Genomic DNA, 26,927 nt, shown 5'->3' with positions numbered 1-26,927 from the left:
TGACCTCAATATAGAGGTTGAAAAAATATTGAGTGTTATTTGCTTAATTCTAAGTAATGCAATTACTTCAGCATGAGTGTTTTGTCTCCATAAATTCTACACAATGAATCAGCAGTATTAGATCAAAGGAATTTGATCAAATTGGATTAAGAAAAAGTTAACTTTATCAACAACTGTGAGTGAATTGACCCAATAAACAACTGAAAATGGTTCTTGTGAAAGATCTGCTATTTTGTGTTACTGAGTAAATGAACAAAGAGAAGCTGATTGTTATAAAATGCAATAACCATTGTGAGATAATAATAAAACAAAAAAGTAGGCCAGATTATTGTATGTCTGCTTATATAATAGTGAAGCCTACATAAAAATGTATACAATTCATTCTCACTATGACAAACTACTGAAAATCCAATAGGTACAATACTATGCTGCTAAAAGAAATTCACAATAGCAAACTGTGCTATAGTGAGAGTAGACTACAACTACATACACAGCTTTTTTTTGCATGCTCCACTTTTTTTGTCCTTCCGAAACTCAGATGTGCATCATTACATGAAAACTTTTCTATTACTATAGTGGTAAACTGAGTAGTGACCATAGTCAAATATTGTTAATGACATCACTCTAACAGTATCTGATATGCTTTGGGATAAGGTTCACTTTAGTGAGTAGGTTTTCTTCTTTCAGGTAAAATGATGTAAACACTCTTACTTATTAGAAGTGAGTATTAAAAACATGTACATGATGAGTTTATGCTGAATACTTCTAAAATGCTTATTGGTCCAACTTTTTGGAAAAGATGATCATCTCTTATCCCATTATTAAGAATTTAGAAGTGAATTTTAATTCTAATTATTTCTCTTTAACATTCAGTGATTTTGATACTAGCAGGACTCAGTTTAGCAATAAATGCCCCTAATATTAACATGCAGGTCTAACTTCTTTATTACAAAATTTTTCCGGATATCTTTCTTCTGAATTTAACTTCTGAAATTAGGGTGTGCATCATACATGAGGCTGCATGGTGCCATATGAAAATACAATACTATACTATTTCATGTATATTCATAATGGTGGAATGAGAGAGAGGTATGGGAATGCTAGAAGACGAGAGGATGGAAACAGTAGGAGAGACAGAATGAGAGAGGGATATGGAAGTGCTAGAAGTGGAGAAAATGGAAACAGTAGGACAGAGGGAATGAGAGAGATGTATGGGAGTGCTAGAAGAGGAGAGAATGGAAACAGTAGGAGAGAGAGGTATGGGAATGCAAGAAGAGAGAATAACAGTAGAGGAGAGGGAATAAGAGAGACCTATGGGAATGAAAGAATAGGAGAGAATGGAAACAATAGGAGAGAGAGGGAATGGTAAGAGGTATAATGTATGGCGACTCAATGATCCGTGGTGTTCAAGATAGGATGCGTGAGGAGTGTTTGCCAGGAGGAACAATAGAAAGGGTGGCTATGGCAATTAAGAGAGGTGAAAGGGTGGATGAGATGATTGTGATGGTAGGAACAAATGACTTGAGTGGTAATGTAAGTCGGGCAGCGAGAGATATGAGGTTTTTGCTTGAGACTGTACGGATGAAGACAGAGAGAGGAAAAATAGTGTGTGTGTTGCCTAGGTATGATAATGATGAGCTGAGCAGAAGAGCAGTGATATTGAATGGCATAATAGCAAGAATGTGTGACAAGAGAGGACTGGTATATGTGGATGCTTGGAGTGCGTTTGAGGAAAGAGAGGAATTGTATGCGAGAGACCGTTTACATTTGAATGAGGAAGGACGTAGGCATCTGGAGAGATTGCTGTTCTGAAAGAGTCAGTGTGTCCCAGGGAGGATGATAGCAGGGGTGGCCTCTTGTGGGAATGGATACTTGGGAGAAGGGAGACGATGTCAGGTAACACTGAGCCCAGTGGAGTCTAGAAGGGATAATGCTGGGTATAGAAACAGTGGCATTTATATGCTTTATACTAATGCCAGGAGTATCCAGAATAAGGGAGAGGAATTGGTGGCGCAGATAGCATCAGCCTGGCCAAAAATTATTGGGATCACTGAGACGTGGTTGACAGAAGGGGATATAATAACAGGAATAGAAGTCGCTGGGTATAGCATTTTTTGTCAGGATAGGAGGGGAAAGCGTGGTGGTGGGGTACTGCTTATGATAAGTGATGACCTATGTCCTCTAAGAGTGGAGGCTTTGGAAGGAAGTGAGACAAATGATTTTGAGAGCATATGGTGTGAGGTAGAGGTAGGCAAGACAGGATATTTAGTGGGGTGTTGCTACAGACCCAGGAGCACAGAGGATGGGGACCAGGAGATGTTTAGACAGCTAAGTTTGGCAAGTGCAAGAAGAATGATTGTTATGGGAGATTTTCACTACAGTAGTATAAATTGGAGAGAGGAAGATGCATGTAGCAATAGTAGAATGGAATTTCTAGAATTCTTGAGGGACAAATGTCTTAGGCAACATGTAACAGAGGGAACAAGAGGTTCAAGAGTTTTAGATTTGGTTATAGCATCAGAAGAGTTGATAATAACTGAGATGACATCTCTCCCACCAGTTGGAGAGAGTGACCATATGGTTTTGACTTGGAAAATGAATAGACATGCAGGAGTATCAAAGAGACGGGAACTTATGTGGAATTATAATGCAGGTGATTATAATAGTCTTAGACGTCCACTTCGGGAAGTTTTATGGAGGGAGGAATTGGAAGGCCGGGATATCGTTAGTGCATGGGAAATTGTGAAAGAATATTTGTTAGCAGCAATGGTAAGTTGTATACCACGAGTGAAGAAGAGGACACAATTTGGAGTAAAGTGGATGACAAACAATATTAAACAGGAATTGCATGTGAAAACGAGGCTATGAAAGAGATATAAGGAGACAGGTGAAGAGAGGATGCATGAAAAATATAAGACACAGGCCAGAAGAGTGACTAGTGTGGTAAGGAAAGCGAAACTGGAATATGAGAGGAGATTGGCCCTAAGATCCAAAGAAAATCCTAGGGAATTTTTTAGCTATGTGGCCAGTAGGAGGAGAAATGACTGTGGAAGAATGATATTGTGGGATAAAAATGGGAATAGAGTGACTGATGCAGAAAACATAGTGGAATTGTCCAATGACCACTTTATTGGAGTATTTCATCCTGGAGGAGTCAGTTTTAATGCTAGAGGGATAGGGCAGGTTCAAAGTTTAGAGGTACAGGAGGAGAGTGTGTTTCAGATACTGAGAACTCTGGATTTCAATAAAGCTTTTGGACTGGATGGTATTTCACCATGAGTTTTGAAAGAATGTGCTGGGGAACTGACAGTGCTTTTAACCTGGCTTTTCAATGAAAGTCTGGCTTCGGCAAAGGTGCTCAGGGAATGGAAGGAAGGTAAGATAGTGCCATTGCATAAGGGTGGTAACAGACTGGAAGTGTCTAATTATAGACCAGTCTATGTGTCATCAGTAGTTGTTAAGATCTTGGAGAAAGTAGTGAGGGACCGTATACAGCACTGAGCAGATGAGGGTAATGTTATCTGTGAGAGTCAACATGGATTTGTGAAAGGGCGCTCTTGTTTTAGCAATATGCTGGCCTTTTATAATAAAGTTACAAAAACATTGGATGAGGGAAAGGCATATACTGCAATTTTCTTAGACTTAGCAAAGGCATTTGACAGGGTGCCACATGATAGGCTGATATTTAAGTTGCAACACATGGGTCTGGATGTCAGATTGGTCAACTGGATTCAGGATTGGCTGTCTGATAGGTATCAGAGAGTTGTGTATGGTGGAGCAGTTTCAAGTGGGGTCCTACAGGGCTCAGTACTAGGACCTATATTGTTTAACAATGACATTGTCAGTGGATTGCAAGGGGATATTCAGTTGTTTGCAGATGATGTGAAGCTGGGAAGGATTATTAGTAATAGTGCAGATCTGGTAGCTCTGCAAGAGGATTTGAATAAGCTAGATAGATGGGTAAATGAATGGGGGTATCAGTTTAATGCAGCAAAAGGTAAGGTCTTGAGGTTTGGGAAACATCGATGGGATGCTGCATACTCTATGGGAGGAGTTATACTGGAGGAAGTTGGGGAGACGAGATCTGGGGGTTGATGATTGATAGAAACCTGAAGTTTAGGGGACATATTGCAAAGGTGGTGAAGATAACACAGAGGATTGCTGCAATTATGAGAAGGACACTGACTTGCAGAGATAAGAGGGTTATCATTCCGTTGTATAAGTCTCTGATCAGACCACACTTGGATTATTGTTCTCAGATTTGGTCCCCAGGATTTGAAGGGGATAAATTAACTGTGGAAAAGATACAAAGACGGATGACAAAGATGGTCTCAGGACTGTACAAGGATAGTTATGAGAATCGGCTGAGGGAATGTGGACTGCAGAGTTTGGTGGATAGAAGAAGGAGAGGTGATATGATTGAGACTTTTAAACTGTTGAGAGGTGGTTACAGGGTTGACACTGGGGAGTTCTTTCACTTGGTTGAACAGCAGGAAGGAGTGATGACAAGAGGCCATCCCTGGAAGTTACGAAAGGAAACTGTGAGCAAGAGGATGAGGAGTGGTTTCTTTGCATGGAGGGTGGTTGAGCCGTGGAATGCATTGCCTGATAGAGTGGTGAGGGCGAGAACGGTCACTGAGTTTAAGGAGTGGTATGATAGATTTTGTGTTTCTTAGGGGGAACCTCCCCTTGATGAGTCTTGACAGACTTTATGTTCTTAGGAAGGACCTCCCACGATGAGTCTTTTGGCTCCATGGAGGCCTGAATAATAATAGTAATAATAATAATAATAATACATAAAGTGACAATATTGGCTTTCATTTCTTAGCCATATTATGATGGTTTCAATGGAAATGGCTACAAATATGGGCTTGAGACAGTGTTATAAACTTTCAAAAATATCAAAATATACACATTCCTTCAAAATAAATTACTCAGTCGTCCAGAATATCCTTATGGAAGTTCTGGATATCCATAAGGATATTCTAGAAGAAAAGAGGACATCAAGGATTATTATCCTTTTTTTATTATTTATCACTGGACTTAATAATGGGATTGATAGTATGAGATTGGAAATAATGCCAAAAGTAAAGAACAAATTAATGTAGAGAATATAAAATAGTAGGAATAAAACATGAATAAAATAAAAAGACACTAAAAAGTATATGAATTAAAAAAGTCTAATAACTAAAAAAAATTGTAGCAAACATGGCAAGCCAGCAGTATGAATGAAGATGCACTGGTTGTGTTGGTAAATTTGTAATTCTAAATTGCCAGCATACCGTCATACATACCTATCAACTTGTCATTTTTATTACAGGTTTTTTTTTTTTTTTAGTTGTTAGCCTTTTAAAAAAAAAAAAAAAAGTAATTGTCTTTTGTTTGTTTTGTTCCTGCTCTTGTATATTCCCGTGTATATGTATTGGTTCTGCCTTTGCCTTCAGCATTATTTCCCATCTCATATTATTTTCAGCTCCATTATTACATTCAGTACTAAATAACAATAATAATAATCAAAAAGATAAAAAAATCCGTATTGTAACCAGTTTCAGTTTTACAAATATCTTCAAAAATTTTTAGATACTTTTTTTTTTTCAGTATTCTCTCTAATATAAACTTTTAATCAGTAAATAAACAATTTTAGCCTTATAGATTGGTTAAAAAATCTATGCTTAGGCTCTTACATTGCATATTTGTAATGTTTTCCATATACATTATCATATCATATCTCATACACATAAATTATCATTTTTTTTTAGTGCTCTCTTGCTCTCTGAAGATACTTTGTTTTCAAAATTTGGTTCATTTGCATACATGATGGAAAATAACTCTTGGCTAACTGCTTACATGGTATACAATAACATTACATTTTAGTGGGAATTTTTTTATATTATGTTTAGCAACATTAATGGAATATTACATCTGTTGCTGTAACAGGCATAGTTGATCACACATGCATGTGCAACTTCAATGGAAGCAATTAATAGTGTTCTTCCATTGATATAAGTTGAATTGCTTATTTTGTGGGGAGAGGGAGAGAATTAGTGTTCAGCAACTTTTAGAGAGCACTATGAATATTGTAAAGGCATAGTTTTTAGAAATAATGCTGGATCTAATAGCTGCTTTGCTTATGTAATAGTTTTTAGAAACTTTTCAAGAACATTTGTGATTGTTATTGATATTTGCATTTCATTAAAAAAACACTATAGGCTGAAACATTAAAAAAAAAAAAAGTCACGGTTTAATTACATCACCGTACATGTAAATCATAACATGAAATATATTTATATCATCCAGACACGAGAGGTCACAAAACCTATAGCACAAGTGCTGTGTTTGGACAAGTGATTATGGAAAAGTTATATTCATTGAGGAAAATGGTTTGGGGAAGTTCATTGCAAAGAGCAAAGGTAGATGGACTTTGAAAAAAATAAAAAAAAAAGTGGATAAGAGTGATACATTTGTAACTAAACTGTGCATGAATGTTGACTTCAGCTACTCTTATGTGATTAGAGGAAAGAGAAGAATGGCATTGACCATTTCAGCAAAGCAGAATCCAAGAAAATGCCTTTTAAAAAAACTTAATTTAGAAGCAATTGGAGAGAGAGAGTATATTAAACAAATTGCTTTCTCCCAAGCACATCATATCCATCCTCAGAGTCTGAGGATGGATATGATGTGCTTGTTTCAGGATAGACAAGATGTGAAGGTAAATTCAAGGAGAGAAAATTAATCTTGACTGAGATCAGAATATTAATAGTAAAGTGAAGTATATATTAAGGGGTGCTTAAGGGTCAAAGCTGTATAACTGAGAGGAAACCTCCACATAGCCTTTAAAGGAATGCGGAGAACCGACCAGGGCTTCTGACCTAATGTCCAATCCTCACCTTCTCGTGGTGCACCCTGTTGGGTATCTACTTTGATACTGAACGAATGAGGATGGGCTGGCAATTTGGGATTGAGCCGACCAAATTGTATTCTTATTGGTTAAACCAAAATAAAAAACGATGGTACAACATGACAAAATTTCATGCCGGCTGGGACGTCGGCCGGTTAAACACGGCCCCGGTTGTTTTCGCCAGGAAACTAGGGCGAACAGCAAAAAGTCAGCTACTGGAACAAATCTGAAAGCACCCCAACTCAACATCACCAGAGTTAAAGATCGGTACTATTCACATAAGAAACATGAATGGCAAAGAAATGGAGCTAGCTGAGGAATTAGATAAGTACCAGATTGACATAAAATGGGTGATTGAAACAAAAAAGACAAAAACTGGTGAGATTTTTCTGAGCAATAAATATAAAATGTTATATTCAGGAAATGACAATCAAGGAAAAGAAGGAGTAGCCATAGTATTCAACACAAAATACGAGGCTAATCTTCTTGAACAGCAGGCAGTCTCAAGTAGAGTGATGTGGGCTAATATCAGAATGGGGAATTGGACAATGAGACATTTATGCCTATGGTCCCACAGAAGGTTCTACTAAGACAAAAGTGGAGGAATTTTTTAATGCTTTAGAAAAAGCAATGGACACAATGAAAAAGGAAAAGTTGGTCCTTGTTGGGGTTCTAAATAGCAGAGTGGGAAATGATTGTCAGACATACAAAAATATTTTGGGAAAATTTGGTGAAAAGAGCAAAGCTAATAATAATGGCAAATACCTGTTGGATTTCTGCTCAGGACATGGACTGGTTATTACTAACACCATGTTCCAACATAAAAATGTGCACAAATTCACATGGAGAGAAGAGGCTAGGAATAAGTAAAGTCTCATTGACTATGTTATTGTTGATAGTGATGTTTTCTCCCTGGTGCTGGACACCAGAGTGTACAGAGGATTTGAAATTGGAAGTGATCACTATTTAGTCTTGAGCAGGATAAAATTGAATTTATATTGAAAAGAATAACATGTAAGAAAGTTTTAAAGCGAATAAAAGTTGAGCAGCTCTCAGATGTGAACTGTAGACTAAAATACACAAAGATTATTGAAGAAAAAATGAAAGAGTTTGAGAACAGGAATCAAACCTTGGAGATTCAGTGGCAAACTCTGAAGAAAACATTGATTGATTCTGCCAGAGAGGCATGTGGTGAGGTTTTGTGCAAGGATATAAAAATCAGAACTCCCTGGTGGATACAGGAAGTTAAAGAGGCAGTGAAGGAAAAGAAGAAAGCATATCAAAAGTTCCTGGCAAATAAGTCAGCTTTTACTCTTACAGAATACAGAGACAAATGTAAAAAAGCTAAACAGTGTGTAAAACTAGCTAAACAAAAGTCATGGGAGAACTTTGGCAAAAATATAGAAAATAAATATCAAGAAGGTGGCAAAATATTCTGGAAGTTGTTGAAGAAGCTTAGGAATGGAGGAAAGAGTGCTGTAAAAGGAGTTAGAGATGATAAAGGTGACATGAAAACAGGAGAAAAAGAAATCCTTTAAGTATGGAGTAATTACTTTGAAAAACTGCTAAATGAAACAAGCAGTGATGACAGCACAGTGATAAAAAACACTGACCAGGCATGCAGTCAGGAATACATATCCATACTTGAAGTAGAAAAAGCCATCAAAGGCTTGAAATGAGGAAAGGCAGCAGGAGTAGATGATATTCGACCAGAAATGCTGAAGTATGGTGGTATAAAAGTCTTACAGTGGCTGCACTGCATAGTTCAGAAAGCCTGGACAGAGGGACGAATTCCCGATGATTGGAGTAGAGCTCTCATAGTACCCATATGTAAAAAGGGAAATAAAACTGAATGTGAGAATTACAGAGGTATTTCCCTACTGAGTGTTCCTGGCAAGATCTATGCAAGTATACTTGAGAAACGGTTGAGAAGAATTGTGGAAGAAAAACTTGGTGAAGAACAAGCTGGATTCAGGCCAAATAGAGGCTGTCAGGATCAGATCTTCACTTTACGACAAATAGTCGAGAAAGCATGGGAATATAACAAAGATCTGTATTTAAGTTTTGTCGATTTAGAAAAGGCATATGACAAGGTGCCAAGAGAGAAGCTATTCAAAATGCTGCAGTTATATGGTGTCATTGGGGCATTATATCAAGCAATACTTAGTCTTTATTTGAGTTGTAAGTCAGCAGTTAGAATTGAAGGAAGTACAGACAGATGGTTTAATGTTAAATCTGGTGTGAGACAAGGATGTACATTATCCCCTCTGTTATTCATTATCTATATGGATCACATTATGAAGGAAAGTGGTATTAAACCTAATATCAAAATTGGAGATGTTAATGTCAGCTCTTTGCTTTATGCGGATGATGTTATACTTCTAAATAAATCCGCTACAAGTCTGCAAGATTCTCTGACTAAATTGAATAGCTGTTGTAATAGATATGGTATGAAGGTAGGCAATAAAAAGACAAAGACAATGAAAATAGGCAGAATCATTGAAAATGTCAACTGTGTTGTGAATGGAGAACCTATGGAACAAGTAAAACATTTCAGCTACTTGGGTACGATTTTTACTGAAGATGGTAAATTAAACATAGAAATAGACAACAGAATCAGCAAAGCTGGTATGGTGGGAAGTCAATTGAATAAATTCATATGGAATAAGAGAGAAATTAGTTGGAACACTAAATTAGCTGTATACAAGACAGTGTTCAAACCAGTTTTAACGTATGGATCTGAGAGCTGGGTCAGAAGTAAAACACTTGACCAAAGACTAGAGACCGCAGATATGAGAGTCCTGAGAAAGATTAGAGGCGTGAACAGATGGCATCAATGGCAATATCATATTAAAAATTAGGATATTAGGAACGAACTTGACATTGTCAGCATCTAGGAATGCGTTAGCAGAGCTAATCTCAGGTGGTATGGTCACTTAAATAGAATGGGAGAGGAAAGATTAGCAAAACAAGTGTTCTCTGCCAGGTTGGCAGGAAAACGACCCAGAGGAAGACCAAGATATAGGTGGATTGATACGGTACAAAGTGCCTTTGAAGATAGAAATATAAGATCTGATAATGTTGAAGTCTTGACAAGCAACAGACGGATTTGGAGGAAAATTGTAGATAGGAAGTTAGTAATGATGTAAACTTTTCATGTTGTACTATCATATCCTGTACACCCCTTGAGGGTACATGGCAGGAATTTGATGATGATGATGATGAAGTGAAGTATGATCCTTCTTCCAAGAAATGACAGGATTATGTTTTGGTAGCATTGAAATACAGTTATCTTCATCTCACTTAAGAATGGATAATATTTAAGACATTGATTATGGAAGATCCAGAAGCTTGAATCATTTGATTACTACAAGGTTTCTTGAATGAAGACCAGGAATGGAATGTACTGTCATTGACAACACTATGGATAGAACTTGAGGTTTATTAAGAAAGGGTCATTAATTTGTAGAAGGAAGAAAGTGGATGACAGTACAAAGTCTTGGGATACCCTTGCAGTGACAGAAATTTCAGATGAAAGGAAATCATCCACCCCATGACATGTAATGATTAGAGAGGAAACTGGCAATTCAGTCACAAAAGGATAAGAGAAAAACCAGATAGTAGCTTCATTTAAAAAAAAAAAAAAAAAAAAAAAACTTGGAAATATTAAGAATGATTGCATGAGTTTCTCAAACTTTTCCATAACTTGTGTCCAAAGGTGAGTAAGGTTGGATAGAAACCCTGCTTAGAGCAGGAGTGGCAGATTCCATGTTGGTGATCACTAATTAATGTGTGAACCTCTGTTGTGAAGAAAGTGGCTGTTAATAACCATCTCTCTTACTTTTGAAGTATTAAGGTTAAAGCTTCCTTTCATGCTGTAGGATAGATTCCAGATGTGGAAGTTTGTAATGGTGATATAGGATAGTCATTAATTCTGAAGCACAATTGGTGGCAGGGCTCCAGAAAGATCACTTAAATGTACTGGTCACAAAAAAATTTTACTTGCCTATAGTATGAATTATATATACAGGGTGGCACAAAAGTAGCAAAGGGGTTGAAAAAAATCATAACTTTTTGAAATTCAGTGTTGTTCTAATTTTTCTTTTCGGAGCTTGTGAAGTACATCTGGGAGATTCAGTATGGAACGTTACACCATTATGCAGTAAACCAAGATCATAGAGCTTTATTTTGAACATCATTGTTCAATAATCCACACCCAACGAGCCTATCGCCATCATTTTAATGTGCGAAATGCACCCTCTGAATTGATGATCCGATGCTTGGTGGGACCAGTGAGGGATATCACGATATGATCAACATTTTTTTAAGACCAGCTCTTGCTGATACTCCAGAGATGTGGTTCCAACAGGATGGGGCCTCTGCACACACACTGCTCGAGTCACAATAGTGGTCTTAATGGAGATTTTTGGCGAACATCATTTCAAGAAATTCGGCATTCAATTGGCCTGCTCGTTTACCAGATTTAACGGTCACTTTTTTCTTTTTTCCCAAAAAGGGAAAAATCAAGGACCATTAAGGAGAGGGTGTAGTGAATAAACCCAGAACCACAGCAGCTCAAGGAGAACATTTGAGCCGAAATACGGGAATTAACACCAGATACTCTGACACGCGTAATGGAAAATGTTCTCAAAAGAGCCCAACTTTGTGAAGCTGAAAATGGTGGTCACTTACAGGATGGTGGTTACTTACAGGTGGTCTTCCATACCTAACTCATAAAATTCTCCATGGATTATATGCTACTATTTTGAAGAGAAATAAATTCAAAACTTACAATTTAAAAAGTTATTATTATTATTGTAAAAACCTCTTCCCTACTTTTGCCCCACTCTGTATATATTTAAAATCACCATTTCAATTTCAGCAACTAAGAGAAGATTGCTGATAGATTTTAAAATTGCTAAATTAAAATATGTGCAATAATTTGTAATTTTGTTGCACTTTTTATTTTATTTTACTATTCTTCATTAACAAGAAGAACCTGTTAATTTCACTCTATCTATCAAAGTATACTGCAGCTGAGTTTTGGAGAATTATGTAAAAAAAAAATGCTTCTTCCTATTTTTGTCTATCCATCTTATATAATAGACAAGTTTCTTGTTTGAAATATCTTAAGAGGCGTCTAGAAGAAGACTCACTACTGGAGTCTTTGATTTTTTTTGGTAATTTTTGTGACATCAGCAGTGACCAATGCAAATTCTTCCATGTCATTTTGATACTGTTCTACTATTACTGAACCCATACATTTTCAAAAACAGAAAATGGTTTAATTATAATGAAGAGCTAAAGGCTTCAATTTGGCGACATGAACATATTTAAGTTAAGGGATATTATATCCCATATTGTTTCTTAGCCGAATCAGAAACTCAGAGAGTTTCATGCCGAATATAGAAACTATATTAAGTTTGGCGATTCCAAGCGTAAGCAACCTGGATAGTGTAGCAACTGACCCTTGAAGGTAGTGCAAGCTGAGGCAACTCATGTAAAAGGTGGAGCAAGCTCTGATCACTATTCTTGATATTTACCCATAATGTGAACTTAACTCCTAGGAGCTGATTATTGTTCAACATTATGAGAGAAGGTCACTACCCAGACTGGTTTCGACCTTTTTTGAGGTCTCATCAGTGAGTAGGTAGACCATGTTAATACCAAATTTGTAGCGAACAGAACTTGCATCCTTTAAATGAGAATTGCCAAGAGGTGTCCTATTAAAGTATTAATTATAATGAAGAGCCAAAGGCTTCAATTCGGCGACATGAACATATTTAAGTTAAGGGATATTATATCCCATATTGTTTCTTAGCCGAATAAGAAACTCGGAGAGTTTCATGCCGAATATAGAAACTATATAAAGTTCGGCAATTCCAAGCGTAAGCAAATACCTGGATAGTGCAGCAACTGGCCCTTGAAGGTAGTGCAAGCTGAGGCAACTCATGTAAAAGGTGGAGCAAGCTCTGATAGTTGATATTATGATATATGATAGTTACTGCACTATCCAGGTATTTGCTTACGCTGGGAATCGCCAAACTCTATATAGTTTCTATATTCGGCATGAAACTCTCTGAGTCTCTTATTCAGCTAAGAAACAATATGGGATATAATATCCCTTAACTTATAGTAAATGGTTTATTAAATTTAACTTTATAATATGTATTAAAATGGCATTTCAGGTGTTCAAAAATTAAGTGTCTCCATTTTGAAAAGGTCTCAAAAAGCTTGTAGTAATCTAGAGTTCTGTCAGCAGTCCCAGGATATTTTTTATACATTACAGAATGTAACTTCATCTCAAGGAATTCAAGTGGCACAACCACTTGAATTCCTTGAGCCATTTGCCTTGAAACCATGTCTTCATTGTTTTTAGTTTATAACACAACAGAACTCTTTTTTCCAGTGCGTTTAATATTTTCTGATCCCTTACTAAGAAGTGTAGTTTGCATAATTTCCTTTCATTTATTGTCTTCAGTAAATGGTGAATTTATATAAATTATCCATAAAAATAATTCAATAAGGGAAAAAGTAAGTTGTTTACAAAAACAACAGAAAATGATCAATGCTGGCAGTGGATCAGATTCTATTCTTTCTGCATAAGTATGTGAAAATGCTTATTGCAAATCTAACACAGTTTTGCTGACGAACACTTTGCACTCTTTCCGATTTGACAAACCTTGCACCACACAAATCAACAAAACTTCCAGAATGGCAATTTCCATAATCCTAAATTCTGCTCTCCAAACTATTTTTCAGTGGGAGTCCGATAACCTGGTTAATTTCAATGCTAGTAAAACTCAATCTTGTGGAAGTTCTTGAAACTTTTCTTTAATCTTACTTTTTGACAGTATCAAGATATCCATTATCCAAGACTTCTCTTAGGAAAATCAACCTATGACCTTTCTTGTCATGAACATGTTGCAAATATTGCCATCTCAGAATCCAGGGAATTTAATTTTCCCCCTTTGTTTATTGTGTTTAACTCTGTACAAATCATAAATCCATTTATTTATTCAGTATGGTGCCTTTAATAACTGTGTTAATTAAAAATACTTAATCAGAAAAGGACTCTTATTTCTATATCTATGTTTTGGTTGGTAGATATAGAAATAAGAACCCATCTTTTGAACAGTCACATCTTACCAGCATTAACTTATGGCAGTGAAACATGGAACACAACTTTAAAAGAAGAACAAAGCTCAATAACAACTCAACATGCAATAGAAAGAAGAATGTGCAATATAAACAAAATAGCCGCGTAAGACATACAGAAATCAGGAAGAAGTCTGGACTCATGGACATAATAAAAGCAACCTACAACAGCAAAAGAAGATGGGCAGGACATCTCGCCAGAATGAGAGATAACAGATGGACAGTCAGAGTTACAAACTGGTATCCGAGAGATACCAAAAGAAAACTTGGAAGACCAGCCTTAAGGTGGGAAGACCCGATGATTAAGAAAGTCAGAAGAAAATGGAGAAGAAAGGCCCAAGACAGAAATAGCTGGACTCTTTACGACCTGCAGTCATGGAGAAATCCTGACTGAAATCACAGGTCCATCAAGCTAATCAGAAAAGGAGCAATTAAGTTGATTAATGACCCATCTCTCCCCAGTTAACTATACTTTTTCATGATGTTCAGTTTCTGCAGCTTGTATTTCTTGTAAATATTCATGCTAAATATTAATCCAAATTGACGTTGATAATTCTCCCACTCTCCTGTACATGTTAAAACAGTTGCAAGAGCTATTCAGTATTCTTTTGCAGTTGAGCTCCAGTCTCACCAAACAAATTTTTTCATTCATCCCTTCTACTGTTGTCTTTTGAAACCATCTCTCCTTTCATATATTTCCTAGAGTACAACCAACAAGTTTTAAAACCCAATGTTAGCAAGTTTCTTCTTATCACTTTTTTTTATTGATTGTACTGATGTACTATAGGGTTAAACAACCTCTCCTGCATGGGATTACCATTAAAAAATAAGTTGTTGAAGATATTTTAAGTTTCTGTTGATGGCAAACTCAGTAACAGTTTACAGAAATTGAATGTAGCCACTAAGCTAGGTAGATCAATCATTGCATTTGTATTCTTTAAATTTTCTTATCCAGCTCTAATTTAAGCTTAAATTGAAATTACACAGTCAAATCTCAGGTTTTTAAAAGAGATATACTGTGAGTAGACATATCGATAAAAAATTAATAACGGAAAAAACTCACGTACAAAGATTATTTAATAGTATAATTTTCGCCTGTGTGTGTCACAGTCATCTTCAGTACATTAAGCTCAAATTAAACAATAACTGACAATTGTAAAAAGTGCCACCTAAGTAGCAGCTGGTGTAAGATAACTAAAAAGGTCAATAACTTTCTTAAAAATAAAAAATAATAATAATTAAAAAAAATAAAAATAAAAATAAATAAAAAATAATAATAATAATAAAAAAATAAATAAAAATAAATAAATAATAAAAAAAATTAATACAATAAAAAGTTAGGAAAGATTAGCTGATTTGTAAAGTACTATCTCCCATAAAGGGGATAGACGTAAGCCGTCGGATCTGTTTAAGTTAGGAGAATGAAGTAGAGTTTCACATGTTTCTTTATAAAGGCATTCCATGAGAAACTGACTTTTGTGAAGAACTCTTGTCTTTCTCCAATGAATTTTTTATTTTTAGGAAAGTTATTGACCTTTTTAGTTATCTTACACCAGCTACTTAGGTGGCGCTTTTTGGAATTGTCAGTTATTGTTTAATTTGAGCTTAATGTACTGAAGATGCCCAGGCGAAAATTATACTATTAAATAATCTTTGTATGTGAGTTTTTTCCATTATTAATTTTGTATTGACAGTCAAATCTCACCATAGAAAACTCACAGGACCACAAGAGTGGTAACTTATAATGTGGATAGTTTGTTGTAGCATATTTTGTTTGGCATAGAATTGTACCTGTGGAGCTTTAGTTTGTGATTTATGGTAGTTTTGTTATAGTGGGCAAGTGTGTTGTAGTGTTACATCATTACTTTCTCTATGTTATACCTTGTTCTACCTCTAAATAGCCCTCTTTCTAATCTACTGTTGTGCCTTTAAAATATTAATTCACATCTATTTCCTCTTCGGATATTGGCAAAAATTTTATTATGCTGCGCCAGCCAATATCTTATAACAGAAGAGTCTCTTGTTCAGGGAAACAATTCTAAATTCAAAAGGGATACATACAATAATTAATCTTACGCTAGCGCTGTGCAGATTCAGTTAGCAGTCGTGACCTGAATCTCACTTAAGCAATAATATCTAATTCCTTCCCGCCAAAAGGTTCTATTTCATAAGTGGTGGTTTGAATTCGTCATCAGGCATAAACTCGGGTATAAGGTACAAAACATGTTTATTGGAAAAGCACAAAACAATTACAGTTAAGAAAATTCAATTATTCAATTGAACAAAACTCGCTCTAAGTTAAGGTTCATACCAAATCACAATGAATTCGAGTAAGCTGAATCCTTCAATTACGAAAAGATAAGATTAAGTGTGAGCATAACACTACGATATAATTCCTTCAAAAGTTATTCACAGTACATGCATTGAACACTTTCATTAATACTCTATCAATAACTATCGTAATTCTAAATTTCATTAGTCAAGTCTAGCCATTCTCAATCAAAATACTGCCTATCAACAATTCTTCTTTGTTCCACGTGATCTTAACTAATCCAATCAAATTCTCACTTAAAAGTTCTCTATTAGTGTCCTTTAGTTTACAGTATACACAAATTTCTTATTCCTCTAAGCGATTTTTAACATAGAATGAAAATCTTTACGTTACCGGATCCTTTCAGATTTCATGCCGCCATCTCATGTAGATCTGGATTACCTTACTGTATATTTATCGGCCGTCTTTGCGCCTGGCGATGCACTACGCTTTTCTTTGAATCTTTTCCAGACTGTGGCATGCTGTCTACTGCTCCGCAGGAAACTTTCTCCGCTCTCTCCGATGGGACATTCTACCAAGGCTCGATTCTGCATAGGCCGTCATATCGCGATCAGCTCCACTTGGAAATCTTCAAGCTTTCACAAGAAAAGAACCTGCCATCCGTCATCACTGTAGTCTGCCCACCGCTCTCTCACGAATCCCCCGACAAACCTCCTAAAACTGGAATCCAGGAACCGAAGAAGAAAAAGCCCCATAATATTGCGCACATTGTCTTTTATTCACCCTATCGAGCACCCTCTATTCGATGTGTTACCCACTAACCCCATCGTTCATGCCCCTTGGGTGATCCTACACTCTCCCTAATCTGTTAGGTTAGCCTATTCCAGGTAGTCGCTCTGACGTCACTTTCCGTGTAGGTACAGCCTCCATCGCTACACTCGACTCATACAGATTATACACGATTATTCCGGATTACTACTTATTATCTTTCTGGAAATTTCATAATGTACTAGACAGCTTAATTGGATTTACAAATAACTTAACAATTCCCCTTACATAATTCTTACTATTCTGACACAAAACTCTCTGCTCTCATTTCAGTTATACAGGAACAAATTTAAATATATGGCACATATGGACTACATATTATCACATAACACAAAGAAATTTTTCATAATTATTAGCTGATGTGTAGATATCTCCTTAATTAGTAATATTTATCATGTTAAATCCTGAATAACGAATTGACTTGTAAAGTTCTCTATTCATGATCTAACAGCAGTGAGATTTGAATGTATAAACTTCTGTCAAATGATTTCATATCTTATGCTGCATTATATCAATCTGAAATTCAATTGAAAGCATACACTTCTAGAAATAAAATTACTGTGTATTTTGGTCCAGTGAACTGATGACCAGATTTGTATCATTTCATAATAATTGTAGGCTGTTAGTAGCCTAATTATAAATAGTATAGTTGGATTTATTGACCTTTCACTGCCTGCATGTTATATCTGTGAGGTCTGTGTTTCTCATACAGACTTATCCTTAGTACTGCTACTTTGGCTCTGAAACCATGAGAGGTTAAGGATAGCTGAAATAAAAGTTATGCATGAAACACTCTTTTTTTGAATCCAATATTTCCAAACCTTTTATAATCTTTTTTTTTTTTTTTTTTTTACTAAATAGCTTAAGGAAATTACAATGTATACTAGGATATACATTAAAATATATTTTAATACGCTTCCAATATTTTGCCATTTTCACAGGTACTTAAAAACAAGACACATGCACGTAAGCACGACAAACAGTAAATGAGGATGAAGCAGGAAGCTATTCTTTCCCCCTAAAAGTCCTGATGGTGCCCCTTAGCAGGCAATGTTGGTATTCTTGGGCGATTGGGCTGAAGGTCTTCTGATGTAGATTTCCCAAATTTGGGGCAGTCTCCTCCAACCAAATTTGTTGAGGTTTGGATTGTTTCGTAGGGCTGAGGCTGATTCCATGAAAATCTTTCATATTTGAATTTGCTACAGTGTATTATCGTGGCTTTCTTCCATATTCTATGGCGGGTATCCAGCACATGGTCTGCAAGACCAAAGTGGCTGAATTGGTGAAACAGGATGTAGTCCTTGTGTTCTGAAATTCTGATATTAGCTGTCCTGCCTGTTTGGCCAAAGTAGGACAGCTTACAGCTGCATGGGACCTGGTATACACCAGGTAGGTCTAGGGTGGGAGGTTGGTCTTTAGTAGTGCGGATAAGGGATGCCAATTTTTAATATGGTCTGTAACAAGAAGTTGTCATGTTTTTTTAGGATTTTTGTAATTTTTTCCGAGGTGCCTTGGATATAGGGTATGGTGATGGATTTAGAGTAATCCTTGTTGTTGAGGGGGGTTGTGGTTTATTGGTTTCAATATTTTTTGGATTTTTTTGGTGGGTAGCCATTGGCTGACAAAGTGTTGAGAATGTGGTTTAGTTCTGTGGTTAGGGCATTGTCATTTGAACAGATAAGTTTAGCCCTGTTGTGTAGTGTCTTAATGACTCCATATTGTTGTGAGTGGTGGGGGAATTGTTAGTGAATGTATCTGCCTGTATAGGTGGGTTTTCTATAAACTGAGAAAACCAAGGTTCCATCAGGCTGGAGGGTGACTGGTGTGTCTAAGAAAGGAAGGCAGTTGTTTTTTTCTTCTTCCAGGGTGAATTTGATTCTGGGGTGTTGGTTGTTTAAGTGTGTTAGGAAGGAGAGGAGTGCATTGGAGCCATGTGGCCAAATAGCGAACACATCATCAACATAGTGAAGCCATATGGTTGGTTTTTGTGGGGAAGAGTTTAAGGCTTTCTCTTCAAAAGTCTCCATATAAAAGTTGGCCAAGGGTGGGGAGAGTGGAGAACCCATGGTGTCCCCTCTGTTTGTAGAATTTTCCTTGCCCAAAATAGCCTGAGTTCATTGTGAACTGAAATAGGGCTGTGATATTGTGAGGAAATTTAGCTTGGATTAACTGAGTGGGACATTTGTGAATAAGGAGGAAACATCAAAACTGACCATTACGTCAGTGTGTTTGAGCGTAAGGTTTTCTATGCTGGCTTTGAAGTGGGCTGAGTTTTTTCTGTATGAAGGTGTGTTGCCAGTGTAGTGTGTGATAGCTTTGGCCAATGTTTAGCTAGTTTGTGTGTGGGGGAATCAATGCCATCCATTATAGGACGTAATGTCACATTTTCCTTATGTACTTTTGGGAGTCCATAAATACGGTGGTGGTGAGGGGGTATGGAGTTAAATGGTTTTAATTTGTTAGTGACTTCTACAGGCCAAGAAGTGACCTTCTTAAGGAGCCTGTAGAGTTTTCTAATTTGTGAGTTGGTGGGATTGTACTCGATAGGGAGGTAAGTAGCCCGATCTAACAATAGAGCATTCAGCTTACCTGTGTAATCCTTTTGGTTAAGCAATACTGTGGCGTTCCCTTTATCTGCTGTGGTGATTATTATTTCCTTGTTTTTCTTTAATTCTAGTAGAGATTTAATTTCTTTACTGGGCATATTAGTTTTTGGTGGTTTTGCTTTGGTCAGAACACAAGCCACATCCAGTCTAATATCATGGGCAATGTGGTTTGGAAGGTGTCGTATCCTGTGTTCAATTCGTATCATAATATCTTCAGCAGGTATTCTTCTGGGCGCAATGGCGAAGTTGTGGCCATGTGAGAGAGCATCGAGTGCTTCAGGTTTCACACTAACTGACAAAAGGTTGACTACCGTTTCGGTAGGAAGTTGTGGTTTTGAGTTCAAGTGCTTTTTTAAATTTTCAAATTTTTTGATGTGTCGATCTTGTACGTTTTTTAATTCTTTCTCTGCAGTAGTGCACGAGATGTTGTATAAAATAGACCAAATTTTGTGGCTTAAGGTGCTTGAAAGGTCATCTTTGAGTGTCTGGATAATTAAGTTAGCATCATTCAGGAAACGGCGAGTCGTAGCGATTTGTTCCCTGAGCAAAGCTTGGCTGGCACATTTATAAATGGGAAAAGCCTTTTGCTTCCTTTCCTAGACACACTAGTCACCCGCCAGACTGATGGAACCTTGGTTTTTTCAGTCTATAGAAAGCCCATCCATACAGGCAGATACATTCACCCATTCCCCCCCCCCTCACAACAATATGGAGTCATTAAGACACTACACAACAGGGCTAACCTTATCTATTCAAATGACAATGCCCTAACTACAGAACTAAACCGCATTCTCAACACTTTCTCAGCCAATGGCTACCCTCCCCCCCCAAAAAAAAAAAAAATCCAAAAAATATTGAAACCAATACCCCCCCCCCCCTCCCAACAAGGATTACTCTAAATCCATCACTATACCCTATATCCGAGGCACCTCGGAAAAAATTACAAAAATCCTAAAAAAACATGACTTAACTTCTTGTTACAGACCATATTAAAAATTGGCATCCCTTATCCGCTCTACTAAAGACCAACCTCCCACCCTAGACCTACCTGGTGTATTCCAGGTCCCTTGCAGCTGTAAGCTGTCCTACTTTGGCCAAACAGGCAGGACAGCTAATATCAGAATTTCAGAACACAAGGACTACATCCTGTTTCACCAATTCAGCCACTTTGGTCTTGCAGACCATGTGCTGGATACCCGCCATAGAATATGGAAGAAAGCCACGATAATACACTGTAGCAAATTCAAATATGAAAGATTTTCATGGAATCAGCCTCAGCCCTAAGAAACAATCCAAACCTTAACAAATTTGGTTGGAGGAGACTGCCCCAAATTTGGGAAATCTACATCAGAAGACCTTCAGCCCAATCGCCCAAGAATACCAACATTGCCTGCTAGGGGGCACCATCAAGACTTTTAGGAGAAAGAATAGCTTCCCTCTTCATCCTCATTTACTGTTTGTCGTGCTTACATGCATGTGTCTTGTTTTTAAGTTCCTGTGAAAATGGCAACGTGACGTTGCCAAAATATTGGAAGTGTATTAAAATTTATTTTAATGTATATCCTAGTATACATTGTAATTTCCTTAAGCTATTTAGTAAAAATGCATAACCAATGTCTAAGCCTTTCCACGACTTTTATAATCTTATTCCCTGATAAGCTTAGACTTTGCAATTTTTGATTTTACTTTTAAAAAAATGGAACTTCAGGATGTTTATTTATTGTAGGTGGTACTAGAGGGCAAACCTTTGATTGATTTTGGTGAAGATGATAATGATGCTGCTGAAAATTTGTCATCCCAGCTAGGAGGAATGAGTAAGTTGTTTTAGAGTACTTCTGATACAGTTGTCTCTCACTATAGCAAACTCTTAGGAACCAAAGAGTAGTTTGTTGTAGTGAATAATTTGCTAAACTGAATTTATTTTTCACAGATAATTGTTCTTATGGGACTTTGATCTACTTTTCGTTAGTTTGTTATACCACTGCTGTAATTGACTGTACATTGACATTTTTCACCATGATGTTGAAATCATAAGTCAGTTTTCATTTACATTGACCTTTCAAATAAAAGTAATTTTCTTAGCATGAATAGGTAAAATGGATTTGAAAGGTAAGTTGTAAATTTATGAAATCCAAGGAGAAATTATTCCATAATAGAGTAGCTGATCTATTAGTCTTATCACAGCTCTACTGATTATTGCAGGAGACTCCACTTTTTGATATGTTTTCCCCACTCTATTAATTTGTACAATTTTTCTCACATTTTTGGAGATTTTCTGATTTAATGAAACCCTTAAATTAGTATTATTGTTTACAACATATAGCTAAAATTTTAATCAAAGTTGACAAAAATTAGACTTATACAACTAAAAAAAAAAAAAAAAAAAAAATCAGCTAACGCCTTTTTATTCCCGTATATACGGGAGTAGGCGAGGCCATTTAGCCCTATCTAACTTTTGGAGACTGAGTGGGCAGTTCAATCTCCACTGGTACCCAATCAGAGACAGATGGCCCAAGGCTATCACTAATTAAGCGGTACGCAGTGAAGAGAGACGGCTCAAATGTGCCGCCATCTCGTGGTCTCTAACCCTAACACAATATATTTAATGTCTGAAAAATAATGTGGGTTCTACGGTCGATTTTCTTGAGTTTACAGGACGAAAAACCCGAGTTTCCGGGAGGAAAAACCTGCTTGCCCGTGCCAGAGATCGACTAACTCGGGAACCGGTCGAAAAAAGGCTTAGAAAAATTTCCTCTAGTCGCCGACTAGAGTCGAAACCAAGACTTCCTTCGTGCGGCCTAGCGCGGTGGCGTGCAAACGCCACATCCACTGAGCTACACAGGCTCTTACTTATACAACTAGTCAAAACTATTAATCTTTGGATGCCTTTGATTATAATAAAAAAAAACAGTGCAGAAATATTACTTTTCAGCATAGTCAAGTATTTGAAGATTTCTTATGGACTGTAATGAGTTGGCAGGAGAGACATGTACCTCATTGTCATCATCATCCTTTCAGAAATTTAGGCCCAGTGACCTGTTCTGGTCTCATTTCATCTAATTTCCTTGGTCGTCTCTGACTTCTATATCCTCCAAATGGATGATATCGTAGTATTTTTTGGGGGAGTAGTCTTGAACTGTCCATTCTTTTGATATGTTCAATCCACTTCTTTCGGTATTCATATACTTTGTCCAATACTGAGTCTATTTTTAGTTCTTTATGTATTTCTGGGCTTCTTTTTTTTGTCCCAGAGAGTATAGCCTGCTGTCCTTTGTAGAAATTTAATTTCTCCAGTTTCTGTCCATATATGGTTCATTCCACAACCTAGCTAACTGGCAGGATTTTTCACAAGAACTGGATAAAATAGTAAGATGGATACCACCTGTGAGTAAAAACTACAACAGATTCATTTGAGCAGTCATATCAACAGTGAAGAAGTATATTCAAAGGAGTTTCTGAAAGGAATACATACCTGGCTGGAATAAAGACTGTGAAGAGCTATACCAAGCCAATTTAGAATTTGGCAACTGTGACATAACTCACTAATTACTCCAGAAGCTTGATAATGAGTTTAGATAGAAATAGATAAAAACTACAGAGGATCTATACTTTAAAAAATCAAGTAGAAAAGCATGAAGCCTATTAAAGAAGTTAGATGGAAGTAACCCAGTCACCTGTAAAGATCTTTTGGTGACTCCAGATGAAATTGCCTGTCGAATAATCTCACTGTCTAGAGTCCCCTTGAGATCATCAACACACACACAGGAGATTAAAAGATCACTCAGAAACTTACAACAAAGTGCAGCTGACAGTTCCCAATTTTCAAGAGAATTTACCACCAACGAAATAACTGAGGCCTTAAAGGGGATTAAAACCGGCAAGGCATCAGGCTTTGATGGTATTCATTCTGAATTATTGGTTAACTGTGATAAAAATCCTCGCCAATGGCTAACAAGATTCTTGATCCTGCAGAGCTCAGTATTAGCACCAATCTTATAGAACTTATATATATCTGATCTATTGACAACTAGGTCAAGAAAATTTGCTTATGCTGATGATGTGGCCCTTGCCACCCAACATAAGAACATCAGAGTAATGTTCTTATGATATTCTCAAATTACCTTAGAACCATTGGGGAATACTTTCTTAAATGTAGACTAACATCAAACATCAATAAGACTGAGGTTAGCTCTTTCCACCTAAACACCAAATTGCCAAATAGGAAACTTGATCATCTTTAACAATACAACGCTGCGACATCAAGATTTCCCTAAATATCTGGGTGTTATTGGATAGAACACAATCCAATCTTTCAAAAGACATCTGGAGAATATCTCTTTAAAGATAGAACCCGTAATAATATACAAAAACTGTGGGGTTCTTCTACTTCTACACTGCGATGCTCCACTTTGGGCCTAGTCTACTCTGCAGCAGAATATTGTTCACCAGTATGGCTAAACAGTCCTCATCTCAAGAAAATCGACATGCAAATAAATGCAGCAATGAGGACAAAAAGGCTGTTTCAAATCCATCCCTCTCTGCTGGCTTCCAACTTGTCTGGTGATGCAACATTGCACCACCAGACAAGATGCTCTCGTAAAAGAGTACAGAAAAATAAATAGTAATCCCCTGTTACCAATACATGAAGACCTCACACGTTTAAGTATAAATTGTCTTCAATTCTGACCGCTTCCACTAATACTGGTTGAAGAACTAGTAAATAGCAATTTCAACATTAATTCAAAATGGACAGAAACTTGGAAGGAAAATCACCATCAGACTTAAATGAGTATATCCTTCCTAACCAAAATCTGAAAGGGATTGAGCTTCCATGTCACCAATGGACTAGGATATGCACGGGACATGGTATCTATGTGGACAGCTTACATAAGTGGGAAAGATCACCTACACCCGATTGTGAATGTAGGACCACAAACCAAACCATCCAGCACATTGTGGAGGACTACAGTATATCCTGGTAACCTGAGGGACTTTTTTGAAGCAGATCATTCAGTTCTTGAATGGATATCTGAACTAGATTTAAAATTTTAGTGACTTTTTTTATCTGAATTTTATATCTTTACTAGTTGTTTGTACATATACGCTACTTGTCTCATTTATCTTGTCTGCACAAATATGTATTATATATTTTGATGTTATGTGTCTTTTTTTTTTTTTTATTATGCCATACTAAATAAATATATAAATCTCCAGTTTCTATTCTTTTTTCTTCTGCAGATTTTATGGTTCATAATTCACTTCTGTACAGTAGAGGCCTTGTCAAAACTTTATAAACTCTTGTTCTTGTATGCTTTTGAACTTGGTTAGGTTTGAAAATATTATTGATCATTCCTATTATCTTTAGAAAGTTTGAAATTTTGGTGCCATTGTCAGTTTCTTTTGTATATAATACAGCACATCCAAGGTATTTGAAGCAGTTAATTTGTTCTAAAATTTTATTTTCAATCATGATTTTACTTCTGACTAGAGATTGTCCTTTAAAAGCCATGATTTTTGTTTTGTCTGTTGATATTTGCATTCCAAACTTTTCAGGAATTATGTTTAAGGTATATATTGATCTTTGGGGTGCATCTTCAGTTCTTGCTATGATTATTTGGTTCATCTGCAAACAATAGGGTGTTAAGCATAGTTCCATGATCCAGTTTAAATGCTGGTTTTATATTTTTCTTCCATTTTTTTACTATTTTATCTATGTGGATATTAAATAGGAGTGGTGACATTGATGAAAAATCAACTGATTTGGAATGTTTAGGTTCTTGAGACAGTCTACAGTTTGTTCATTAAGATTCTATCAAAGGCTTTCTGGTAGTCTACAAATGCTATGTGTCTTTCTATGTTGTATTCGTAATGTTTTTCCATTAAGATTTTTAATGTAAAAGCTAGATGAATGTAAATCGTCCTTTTCAGAAGCCGTTTTGTTCATCACAAAGTTTATATTCTACATATGATTTTAAGTTTTGAAGTTAATATTATACATAACTTATAACCAGTATTTAGAAAACTTGTTCCTCTGTAGTTTTCACAGTTGCACTTATCTCCTTTTTTATATATTAGGACTATAATTGCCTTATTCCAACTTTCTGGGATTTTTCCTTGCTGCCAGATATTGTTAAATAATTTTAAAAGTCATTTGATACCTCATTGTCACATATGAAAAACGTTTTCTCGTGACACTAATATGCATTTTCTGATATATACTCCTCAGGAGGGGTGTGCTGGTACTACTTGAAAAGTTTAACTTGTCACTATAGACAGTTTTCCTCCAAATTAATCTGTTATCTTTCAGAACTCCAATATCCTCTCCAATTGATACTGTTAGAAATGCCTTGGTCTTACAGTATCAGTACACCTAGATCTTAGTCTTTCTCTGGGTCTTTGTCCTGCCATCCTGGCAAAATACACCTGTTTCAATAAATCTTTTTCTCCCATTCCATTTTAAGTGTTCATACCACCTTAGATTAGCTCTCTTCACATTCTTGAATGCTAACAGTGTCAAGTCCCTTTCTAATATCCTCATTTTTAATATGGTTCTGCCATCTGTTCACTCTCCTAATCTTTCTTAGAATTCATATTTGTGGTCCCCACTCTTTTATTGTTTTATTTCTAACTCAGCTCTTGGATCCATAATTAAAAGTCATTTGAAAGCTGGTCTTGTATATACCTCGTTTAATATTTTAACTAAGTTCTCTCTTATTCCATATAAATTTATTCAGTTGACTTCCTACCATATCAGCTTTTCTAATTCTGTTGTTTATTTCCAAATTTAGTTTGTCATCTTCACTAAAAATTTTATCTAAATAGCTGAAATGCTTTACTTGTTCTATAGTTTTTGCATTCAGGATGCAGTTGATGTTTTCAGTGTTTCTACCTATTTTCATAGTCTGTCTTTTTATTGCTAATTTTCATATCAAATTATGCCAGCAGTTACTCAGTTTAGTTAGGAATCCTGCAGACTTGTAATGGATTGATTTAAGAGCATAATATCTTCTGCATAAAGTAAAAAGATGAGTTGAATATCCCCAGTTTTGATTTCAAGCCTATTGCAACTTTCCTTCATGTAGATGATAAATAAGAGTGGAGATAGCATGAACCCTTCCCTGACACCTAATTTGACATCAAGCCAATTACCACTTTCTAGATAGAT

The 26,927-nt window shown here is 36.3% G+C and overlaps 1 protein-coding gene across 1 annotated transcript in view; it reads left to right on the top strand.

Moving 5' to 3' along the window:
- Positions 1-26,927, top strand: part of LOC150094868 (target of Myb1 membrane trafficking protein) — a 295,463-nt gene that overhangs the window by 226,791 nt on the left and 41,745 nt on the right. Inside the window, exon 10 of the mRNA XM_090410996.1 lies at positions 21,489-21,576. Coding sequence (XP_090267122.1) covers positions 21,489-21,576 — 88 coding nt within the window. The remainder of the gene's footprint in view (positions 1-21,488; positions 21,577-26,927) is intronic.

The sequence above is a fragment of the Typopeltis vanoorti genome, chromosome 21 (genome assembly GCF_054136105.1).
Source record: "Typopeltis vanoorti isolate ZY-2024b chromosome 21, IOZ_Tvanoo_1.0, whole genome shotgun sequence".
NCBI classification, from domain to species: domain Eukaryota; kingdom Metazoa; phylum Arthropoda; class Arachnida; order Uropygi; family Thelyphonidae; genus Typopeltis; species Typopeltis vanoorti.
This window is presented reverse-complemented; position numbering and strand designations above follow the sequence as displayed.